The sequence below is a fragment of the Penaeus chinensis genome, chromosome 1 (assembly GCF_019202785.1).
Source record: "Penaeus chinensis breed Huanghai No. 1 chromosome 1, ASM1920278v2, whole genome shotgun sequence".
Taxonomy (NCBI): domain Eukaryota; kingdom Metazoa; phylum Arthropoda; class Malacostraca; order Decapoda; family Penaeidae; genus Penaeus; species Penaeus chinensis.
The window spans coordinates 2,537,218-2,548,851 of NC_061819.1; the positions used below are offsets into that span (position 1 = coordinate 2,537,218).

At 42.1% G+C, this 11,634-nt stretch overlaps 1 protein-coding gene across 1 annotated transcript in view; it reads left to right on the forward strand.

The window, feature by feature from the left end:
• The window catches only part of LOC125027977 (homeobox protein Nkx-2.6-like), a 13,007-nt gene extending 1,394 nt beyond the window's left edge, over positions 1 to 11,613 (forward strand). Inside the window, exons 2-5 of the mRNA XM_047617194.1 lie at positions 6,649 to 6,825; positions 8,219 to 8,455; positions 9,663 to 9,889; positions 11,107 to 11,613. Of these exons, the coding sequence (XP_047473150.1) occupies positions 6,649 to 6,825; positions 8,219 to 8,455; positions 9,663 to 9,889; positions 11,107 to 11,583 (1,118 nt within the window). The 3' untranslated portion in view covers positions 11,584 to 11,613. The remainder of the gene's footprint in view (positions 1 to 6,648; positions 6,826 to 8,218; positions 8,456 to 9,662; positions 9,890 to 11,106) is intronic.
• Positions 11,614 to 11,634: the final 21 nt, after the last annotated feature.

Genomic DNA, 11,634 nt, shown 5'->3' on the forward strand with positions numbered 1-11,634 from the left:
TTTAGGAAGCGAGAGGTTGTTAAAATGATGGGAAGCAATCAGGAACGTAATTATGATAGAGAAATATTAGGTAATGTCCCTGTGGCTTCAGTAATGTAAAATTAGATGGCAGCTCCAGTCTAGGAATGAAAATAAATTGTACAAGGACATAGATGAGAGTCATTGTATTACAATATATAACAAAGGTTTTTCATCACAGTTGTATACTTTAGCCAGTGTTTTAATTAAAGGTTATTATTACCACGTAAGCCTTAATTTTCATGAGTTCCTCTCGTATACACTGTCAGGAACAAGAATACATATTATAATAATGTACATATTATAGGTAAAGATGACATTCTCTACATCACGTCGTGTTCAAACTACCCAAAGACATTAAAAAGATGTATCAAATCTGGATAACATTTATTGCATCATAAATTGTAGTCAGTAGTACAGTACTATACTAGTTACAATGTATAACAGCTGTAGGTTTCACCACACCACGTCGCTTCCTCTTTCTGTGCCACGCAATACCAGGTGAGCGACACAGAGAGGGAATGAGAGAGAGAGAGAGAGGGGGAGTGAGAGAGAGGTAGAGAGAGAGGGAGAGGGATGGGAGAGAGAGGGAGAGGGATAAGAAGAGAGGGAGAGAAAAGAGAGGGAGTGGGGAGAGAGAGGGAGGGGAGAGAGGGGAGGGAGAGAGAGAGAAGAGAGGGAGAGAGAGAGAGGAGAAAGAGGGAGAGGGAGAGGGATGAGAGAAAAGGAGAGAGAAGAGAGAGAGAGAGAGAGAGAGAGAGAGAGAGAGAGAGAGAGAGAGGGAGAGAGGGGGAGGCAGCGTCCCGGGTGTGTGTGTGTGGGGAGCCTTAATGGCTGTTATTGAACGCGAAGAAAATTGATGTGTGACAGCTCAACACTCACCCGCCGACCGATAAATCTCACCTCTTTTTTTCTCTTTCTCTCCCCCTCTCTCTCTTTTTCCCCATTTCTCTCTCTCTCTCTTTTCTCCTTTCTCTCTCTCTTCTCTCTCTTCTCTCTCTCTCTTCCTCTTCTCTCCCCCTCTCTCTCTCTCACTCTCTCTCTCTCTCTTCTCCTCTCTCTCTCCCTCTCTCTCTCTCTTCCCTCCCTCTTTTCCCTTTTCCCCCCCTCCCCCCCCTCCCTCCCTTCTCACCCTCACCTCTTCCATCCACCCCTCTCTCATTCTCATTCCGCGTTTCCTCCTCCACCTCTCTCTCTCTCTCTCTCCCTCATCATCACCGTACCTAATTCTCGTTGACTTCCTCCCGCTCTCTCCCAATCAAAGGTCAAAGGTCAAAATCACACCTTCTGCCCCTAGTCCCTGAGGGCTGACTAAGGGAACAGGGGGTCCCGCGCCCTCCCCTGCGCCTTGTGTGTTTAAAGATAAAGATAAAGGGGTGGTGGGGATAGCGATTGGTGTTATGGTGGTGATAAACAGTTTGGGGGTGATGGTGGTGATGGTGGTGATAGCGTGGTTGGTGATGGTGTGGTGATGGTGGTGGTGATGGTGGTGATAGCAGTGGTGGTGATGGTGGTGATAGCAGTGGTGGTGATGGTGGTGATAGCAGTGGTGGTGATTGGTGGTGATAGCAGTGGTGGTGATGGTGGTGGTGATGGTGGGATAGCAGTGGTGGTGATGTGGTGGTGTGGTGGTGGTGATGGTGGTGATAGCAGTGTGGTGTTTTGGTGATGGTGGTGGTGATGGTGGTGGTGATGGTGGTGATGCAGTGGTGGTGATGGTTGGTGATTGTGGTTTATGCAGTGGTGGTGATTTGGGGGTGATAGCAGTTTGGGGGTGATGGTGGTGGTGATGGTTGTGGGATAGCAGTGGTGGTGATGGTGGTGGTGATGGTGGTGATAGCAGTGGTGGTGATGGTGGTGGTTTTGGTGGTGATATCAGTGTGGTGATGGTGGTGATAGCAGTGGTGGTGATGGTGGTGGTGATGGTGGTGATAGCAGTGGTGGTGATGGTGGTGATGTGGTGATAGCAGTGGTGGTGATGGTGGTGATAGCAGTGGTGGTGATGGTGGTGTAGCCGTTGTGGTGATGGTGGTGTAGCAGTGGTGGTGATTTTGGGGGTGGTGATGGTGGTGATAGCAGTGGTGGGGATGGGGGTGATGAGGGGGATGGGGTGGTGGTGATGGTGGTGATGCAGTGGTGGTGATGGTAGTGGTGATGGTGTGATAGCAGTTGATTGGTGGTGATGGTGGTGTTGATGGTGGTGATAAGCAGTGGGGTGGTGATGGTGGTGGTGATAGCGTGGTGGTGATTTGGTGTGGTGATGGTGGTGATAGCAGTGGTGGTGGATGTGGTGGTGATTTGCTAGTGGTGGGTTTATGATGGTATTAACAGGGATGGTGGTGGGGATAGCAGTGGTGGTGATGGTGGTGATAATAGTGAGGGTGGTGGTGATTGCAGTGGTGGTGATAACAGTAATGGTGGTGTTGATGATACAAAAAACAACAATAACAACCCGCAACAAAACGGTTTTAAAGATAATAGCATTTATATATATATTATTTTTATTATATATATAAAATATATATATATAATATGATATGATATCATTAACTATAAAAAAGTAATTTGAAGACAGCAAGGAAATAAAGCACTCGAAAGAGAGAGCGAAAAGCCTTCAAGTAAAGGAGGTTAAGAAGCATAAAAGAAACAAGAGGAAAATTAATCCCGGGAGAGGCGGCCAAAATGGACGCGACGAGGCACCCTCTTCCTCTCTCTCTCTCTCTCTCTCTCTCTCTCTCTTTCTCTTTCTCTGTCTCTCTCTCTCTCTTTCTCTCTTTCTTTTTCCCTGTCTCAGTCTCTTTCTTTCTCTCTACTTTGCTCTCTCTCTCTCTCCTCTCTCTCTCTTCTCTCTCCTCCTTTTCTCTCTCTCTTCTCTCTTTCTCTATTTCTTTTTCCTGTCTCTGTCTCTTTCTTTCTGTCTATTTGCTCCTCTTTCTCTCTCTTCTCCTTCTCTCTCTCTCTATCTCTTTTCTCTCTTTCTCTTTTCTCCCCCCCTTCCCCCTCCCCCTCTCTTCTCTCTCTCTCTCTCCCTTCCCCCCCTCCCTCTCTCTCTCTCTCTCCCTCCCTTCCCCCCTCCCTCTCTCTCTCTCTCTTTTTTCTCTCTCTCTCCTCCCCCTCCCTCCCCCCCCTCTCTCCCTCTATCTTTTTCCCCCCCCTTTTTAAGTTCTCCGCCACCGCTGTAATAACCAGAACAAAAATATGGCCCTGTAAATATTAGGGTCGCTATCACAGCCCGTTAAAACAATTTGATTCTGCCTTAAACTATTCCAGCCTTCCCAGCACATCATAGGCCGGATGCCACATAATTGAATCCCCCTTTTTTTTCTTTTCGCTCGCTACCGCCGCCATCGCCGCCCGCCGCCGCCGCCCGGTTTTCTCTTCGTCGCCTGGTGAATTATCGTCTCTCGGCCGCGTAAGGGCTAAACAAAGCACGTCCTTAGAGTAAGGCGTTTAAAAAAGGGAGCTACTTTTCTTTTTCTGGAGGTCTGGAAAGTCCGGGTTTCGAGTCGGAGGGAAAGCCTGTGGTTTTGTTTTTTTTTGCTTAAGAAAAAAAAATTCGCGTCCAAAAAATAGGAAGGGCGGCGGGGGGGGGGGGGGGGGGGGAGGGCGGACGTCGACCGCGCTTTGTCCGAAACAAATGAAGATCGAGTGAAGCGCAGAGGGAACTGAATCCAACCCTCCCCCCCCCCCTTCCTTATCGCGCCTCATATATTCAGTGGAGGTTTAAATTAGTACACTTACACCCAGTTAGTCTCGTAGGGGGGTGCTAATGGCTTTATAACGCCCCTGTTCATTTATTAAGCGAGGAGGCGGGAAGAGGAAGGAGAATCTAGGTGCATGTCCGCGATCTCTTCGACGGAAAGCTTATGTGTTGGGACTTTCTGGGGACTTTTGTACACGGAAAGATTTATATGGTTTGCGTGAGTGTATGAGCCTGTGTTGATCTGCCTGCATGCGATTCTGGTTATAAGTAAACGATGTATTTATTATATTTACAAAAAGAACAGTTGTGTATTCGCATAACTTATGACTGAGGTAGGGGGAGGCTGCGTCAATATCATGAGCGTTATTTAAGACTGATTGAGTGAAGGAGAGAAGAGAGAGAGAGAGAGAGGGAGAGAGAGAGAGGAGAGAATAGAGGAGAGACGAGTGATGAGTAGAGAGAGAGAGAGACATAGACAGAGACAGAGATAGAGAGAGAGAGAGAGAAGAGAGAGAGAGAGAGAGACAGAGACAGAGACAGAGACAGAGACAGGACAGAGGACGAGACGGACAGAGGAGAGAAAGAGAGAGACAGAGAACAGAGACGAGCCAGAAAAACAGACAGAAGAGAGAGAGAGAGAGAGATGATGAGAGAGAGAGAGAGAGAGAGAGAGAGAGAGAGAGAGAGCGAGAGCGAGAGCGAGAGCGAGAGCGAGAGCGTGCTAAGTTGACAAAGCAAATATTACGCAACGCACAGCAAACAAAGGCAGATAACAGACATAAAAATGTGAATAGAAATATTCAAACAAATGTATCGTTATATATTCATATTTCATTACATAGGTGAGATATCTGATAATATATATTTTTTGTCCATTCTTCACCCACCTTATTTTTTTTCCTTTTCCTCTTTTCTCCTCTCTCTCTCTACTTTATTATTTTCTTTTTCTTTTTCTTTTTTGCCCTTTCTCTCTCTCTTCCCCCTTTCTCTTCTGCCCATTTAGTCCCGTCTCCCTTGTATTTATTGTTGTCCGTCGGTGGGGGGGAGGGGGGGAGAGAACGATCACTTACCGACGCTCCTTCACGCGCTTATCAATGTCTCTCCCCTCTCCCTACCCCTTCCTCCCTCCCTTCCTCTCCCTCCCTCTCACTCCCTCCCTCGCCCCCTTCCTCCCTCCCTCTCCCTCCCTCCCTCTCCCTCCCTCCCTCGCCCCCTTCCTCCCTCCCTCCCTCGCCCCCTTCCTCTCCCTCACCCTTCCCCTATTGCGATAAAGAAGCAAGTTAGGTCCCGAGATTTATTGGGGGAGGGAAGGGAGCAAAAGAGGGAGAGAGAGAGAGAGGGAGGGAGAGAGAGAGAGAGAGAGAGAGAGAGAGAGAGAGAGAGAGAGAGAGAGAGAGAGAGAGAGGAGAGATGAGAGAGAGAGAGAGAGAGAGAGAGAGAGAGAGAGAATTTTGGAGAATCATAGAGAGAAGAGAAGGAGAGGGATAGAGAGAGAAGAGAGGGAGAGAGAGAGAAAAGAGATAGAAAGAGAGAATCATAGAGATAATCACAGAGAGAGAGAGGAAGAGAGAGAGAGAGAGAGAGAGAGAGAGAGAGAGAGAGAGAGAGAGAGAGAGAGAGAGAGAGAGAGAGAGAGAGAGAGAGAGAGAGAGAGAGAGAGAGAGAGAGAGAGAGAGAGAGAGAGAGAGAGAGAATTTTGGAGAATCATAGAGAGAAGAGAAGGAGAGGGATAGAGAGAGAAGAGAGGGAGAGAGAGAGAAAAGAGATAGAAAGAGAGAATCATAGAGATAATCACAGAGAGAGAGAGGGAGAGAGAGAGAGAGAGAGAGAGAGAGAGAGAGAGAGAGAGAGAGAGAGAGAGAGAGAGAGAGAGAATTTTGGAGAATCGTAGAGAGAAGAGAAGGAGAGGGAGAGAGAGAGAAGAGAGGGAGAGAGAGAGAAAAGAGATAAAGAGAGAGAATCATAGAGATAATCAGAGAGAGAGAGAGAGAGAGAGAAAAGGGATAGAGAGAGAGAATCATAGAGATAATCAGACAGACAGAGAGAGAGACAGAGAGAGAGAGAGAGAGAGAGAGAGAGAGAGAGAGAGAGAGAGAGAGAGAGAGAGAGAGAGAGAGAGAGAGAGAGAGAGAGCGAGAGAGCGAGAGAGAGAGCGAGAGAGAGAGAGAGAGAGAGAGAGAGAGAGAGAGAGAGAGAGAGAGAGAGAGAGAGAGAGAGAGAGAGAGAGAGAGAGAGAGAGAGAGAGAGAGAGAAAGAGAGAGCGAGAGAGAGAGAGAGAGAGCGAAAATGGAGGAAGGGAAAGACAAGGGGAAGGAATCAATTGAGTGTGACAACAACAAAGGGAGAGATTGAGGCGTGTCCTGTCAATATCTATTTCCTTTGAAGGATGAAAAACCAACATAAAAAGGCGTAATTCATTGGCGCTGAAGGTGAGGAGGGGTGAGGGGGGTAGGGGGGGGGTAAGGGATGTTTTTGTTTTTCTTGTTTTTCTTTTTTCACGTTCGTTCTTCCGTTTTATCTGTTTCTCTCTCTTCGTTTATCTTTCTGGTTGTTTGGTTATGTAGCTCTTTCTTTCTCTTTTTCCTTCTCTTTCGTTCGTTACCTTCCCTCCCTTTCTTCCTCCCTCACCCTCTTTCTTTCTTTCTTTCTTTTCTCTCTCTCTCTCTCTCTCTCTTTATCTCTCTCACTTTATCTCTCTCTCTTTCTCTCTCTCTCTTTCTCTCTGTCTCTCTCTCTCTCTCTCTCTCTCTCTCTCTCTCTCTCTCTCTCTCTCTCTCTCTCTCTCTCTCTCTCTCTCTCTCTCTCTCTCTCTCTCTCTCTCTCTCTCTCTTTCCCTCCCTCCCTCTCTCCCTCATTTCCTCTCAAGAAAGACCCACCAGAGCCAAACTCACACGCCCTCATTTTCCCCTCCCCCCCCCCCCTTGCAGAGACCCCCGAGTTCAACGTAGGCGTGGACAGCAGCTTCCCCTCGAGTATCTGTTCCTCTCACGAAGTCCAGAATCCCACGAGTCTGCAGGCCAGGACACAGGATCCTACAACAGAGTGTAATTCTCAGCCTGCATTTCCTCAGCCTTCTTCCCATCTCTCTACTTCTCCCTTGGCGAGTAAGTGGTGGGCGTGGCTTATTTTTTTTTAATGTGTGTTTTTTTTTGTGTGTTTTTTTTGGGGGGGGGGGGGTGGGAGGGAGGGGGAGGGGGCTGATTATTTTATTTTTGTTTGTTTGTGTTATTTTTTTTTTGTTTATCATGTTTTTTTTTGTTTTTTTTTACATTTGGATTGATAAGGTATGCTAGTTACTATAAATATCATTATTGTTATTATTGTTATCATTATTATCATTGTTATTATTATTATCATTATCACTGTATTACTATTATCATTATCATTATTATTATCATCATTTTATCGTCATCATCATTATGAACATTGTCGTAACCACAACTATAATAGTGATAATGATAGTCAAAATGATAATGATAATAAAAACAATGATAATGACGATTATCTGTTATGATGCTGATGATGATGACAATAAAGATGATAAAGATAGTAATAATAGGATTTATATCAATAATAATTATAATTGTAATGATAATAGTGATTAATTATTGAGCCTCTGATCATGCATCACGTGATATGTAGATGTGTTTGTATATGAAAATTAATTTAGATATATTCCTAGCAATTTCTCTCATCCTTTTTTTTTTTTTTCTTATAATATGACTGTCAATCTCATTTTATTTCCTACAACAGAATTTGATGTTGTTAAATGCGAAATTTAAACTCCGTAGTTTTTTTTTTCCGAAGAATAAATGGGGAGGGAAAGTCTACGGAATTTACACGCCTCTTCTCAGACAATTCGTTCTGCCACCTTTGCTACATAACTAGATATATCATTACGAGTTTTCTACGAATGAGTGAATAGTTAATGGGATATATCAAAAGACTAAATCCATTCTATAATCATTTTGAATTATTTTTTTCTTAATTTACTAATTTCCTTTAAGCCTGTTGCAACGTTTTTTTTACTATTAACTGTACTGCCATTCATTAATTATAATTATAATTATTATAATTAAACTTATAATTACTATCACGACTACTACTTTTTACTACCATCGTTTCTACTTTTACTACTAATAATGATAATAATAATGATACAGATAATGATAATGATAATGATAATGATAACAAAAATGATAATGATGATGATAATAATAATAATAATGATAATAATAATAATAATAATAACAATAATAATAATGATAATGATAATAATAATAATGATAATGATTATAATAATAATAATAATAATAATAACAATAATAATAATGATAATGATAATAATAATAATAATAATAATAATAATAATAACAATAATGGTAATGATAATAATAATAACAATAATAATAACAATAATGGTAATGACAATAATAATAATAATACAAAAATAAAAAAATAAATAATGATAATAATAATACAAAACCTCCTTCCCAGTTCCGGACCCGCGCTCCATCCTCACCCAAGACACACCAGTGGCCAGTCCTCATCACTTAGTGGACGTTATTCCTCCTCATATATCTCCGAGCCCTCAGCAACAACAGCAACACCAACAACAACAGCAGCAGCAACAACAACACCAGCAATTACAACAACAACAGCAAGGGTTGTTACCTATTGACAAGCAGGAGGAGCCGGCATCACAGCCTGATTCTACACAGCCGAGGCTTGAAGGTATGTAGTGACAATAGAAGATAATAATAATGATGATGGCCCGATAATTATGATAACTATGGTCATCATAACGACGGGAATAATGGTAATGATGATGACTTAATTGGATGTAAAGAAAATATCCATGTCTCAAATAATGATGATGATGATGATGATGATGCTGATGATGATGTGATGGCTATGGTGATGATAATGATAGATAGATAGATAGACAGGCAGACAAGCAAATAGATAGATAGACAGATGGGCAGACCGACAGACAGATAGATAGATAGGTAGATCAGTGAATAGAAAAATAAGATAGACGTATGAATAAACAAATAAATAGATAGATAAGATATATAGAAACATACGTAGATAAATGCATTTTTTTTCTTCCTTATCGCATAGAAGACCCATTATATTAACCATTATGTCCTCTCCTGAAACATGTTGCACTTCAATCATCATTAATATGTGATCGTTACAATGAAAATAATGGCATCAGTTACTATAAGTTGGATATTATATAAATGTTAATAATAATGATGATAATAACGACTGATTACCAATTACAACAGCAATAATGATGTTGTAATTCCAATAACAATGATAACGATGATAATAAGGGTGATAGTATTGATAATAGGAATAATGTTAATGATGATGATAATGGTGGTAATAATAATTATGGCAGTTGATAATGATAGTGATAGTAATTATGATGATGATAATAATATAGATGATGGTAGTGATAATGATGATGATGATGATGATAATAACAATAATAATGATAATAATAATAATAATAATAATAATAATGATAATAAAAACAACAACAACAATAATAATAATAATGATAATAATAATGACAATAATAATAATGGTAATATTTAATGATAATGATAATAATAATAATAATGGAAATGGTGATAGTAATAATAATAATAGTAATGATAATAATACCAATAATAATAATGATAATAATAATAATAATAAAAATAGCAATAATAATAATACTAATAATAACAATGATGATAATAATAATAATAACAGTAATAATGATAATATTAATAACGGTAATAATAATAATATTGAAGATAATAACAATAATAACAATAATAATAACAACACTAATACTAATAACAATAATCATAATGATAATGATAATAAAAGTAATAACAACAACATCACTATCCAAAACAATATAATTCAATATAATCCTCAGGTACAGCAGAGAGTTCGGAAGACGAAGAAGAAGATGAAGAAAGCAGAAGAAGAGGAGGAGGAGGAGGAGGAGGAGAAGGGGAAACAAACAACAAAAAGAGGAAGAGAAGAATTTTGTTCAGTAAAGCACAGACTTACGAACTGGAGCGTCGATTTCGCCAGCAGCGCTACCTCTCGGCACCGGAGAGAGAACACTTAGCGTCTATTATCAACTTGACGCCGACGCAGGTAAAGGTTCTAAAGGCTCTGTTGTGGTGGTGGTTTTGTTGTTGTTGTTGTTGGTTGGTGGTGTTTTTGTTATTGTTATTGTTGTTGTTGTGTTGTTGTTGTTATTATTTGTTTTGTTTTGTTTTATTTCCTGATTTTCTTGTTTTTTTAAAATTCTTTTTTGTTTTATGTTCATTTCTTAATGTTTGTTTTATTGTCTCTCTCTCTCTCTCTCTCTCTCTCTCTCTCTCTCTCTCTCTCTCTCTCTCTCTCTCTCTCTCTCTCCGTCTCTCTTGTATTAACTATTTGTTTATACTACCGGAAGATAATTTTTTTATTTTTTCATTTTTTTTTTTATGATATTTTTTTCTGCATTCTAAAATGACCATACGATTTATATCCACATATCTTCGAGTGGTTTACAGTAATGCAAGTCAGAATAAAGTGGACTGAGAACGGGTGGAGGAGGTGGAGGATATAGACCGAGGTGGATGGGTGGACGAGGTGGGTGGGCAGAGGTCTTCGTGAGAGGAACAGATACTCGAGGGGAAGCTGCTGTCCACGCCTACGTTGAACTCGGGGGTCTCTGCAAGGGGGGGGGGGTGAGGGGAAAATGAGGGGGGGTATGGCTCTGGTGGGGTGTGAAATGAGGGGAAAATGAGGGCGTGAGAGTATGGCTCTGGTGGGGTGTGAAATGAGGGGAAAATGAGAGAGGGAGAGAGTCTTTCTTGAGTCTTTGGTTACTGGACGTATTAATAGCGATTGGGATGTTCTCGGCGATAAATGTCGAAATTTCCTGTCGTTTCCTTTATTTCTAGATAAATATGAATGTCTGAATTTCTGAGTTTCTAGTCGTTTTCTATATTTTTGATTGGATGTAAATGTCGAAATTTCTAGATTTCGATAATTTGTTTTATATTTCTTGACAGATATAAATGTCTATATTTCTAAGTTTCCAATAATTTTCTGTACTTCTAAATAAATATAAATGTCGAAATATCTGAATTTTCTAGATATAAGTGTCTAAATATCTAAATTACCTAAATGAATATAGGTGTCTAAATGTCTAAATTTTCGAAATGAATGTAAATGTCTAACTGTCTATTTTTTATTAAATAAATATAAACATCTAACTTTTCGAAATGAATGTAAATCTCTAAATTTTCTAAACTTTCTAAATGAATATAAATGTCAAAAATAACATTCCTTTCCCCTCCCCCCCCCCCCCCCCCACGCAGGTGAAGATCTGGTTCCAGAATCATCGCTACAAGACGAAGAAACAGAGGACCGACCGCAGCATGGATATCGCCCCCCTCCCCTCGCCCCGTCGCGTGCCCGTGCCCGTGTTGGTACGTGACGGAAAGCCCGTGCCCGTGCACCACCCTCCGCCGCCCCAGTTCAACGCCGCGCCCTCCTACCCTCCCTCGTTCCTCGACGTGGGCGGGTACTACCAGCAGGCGACCGCCCACATGAGGGGCATCGCGACCCCGTCCTTGCCTCACTCTACCTACGCGTCTATGGGAATGATGTCCGCCGCCGCCTACAGCAGTCCGGGCCTCCAGGGGCAGTACGGCAGCCACGCCCTCACGCCCGCGGTCACCTCCGCCGCCACCCTGCACTACGCACCGCCGCCCACGATGACCGAGGCTCCTGACCCCTCCTTCGCCCCCTCGCAGTATACCGCCCCTGGCTTCTCCTACTCGGCTCAGACGTAAGGGGGAGGGGTAGGGAGGGAGAGGGAGGAGGGAGGGAGGTGTGGGAGGAAG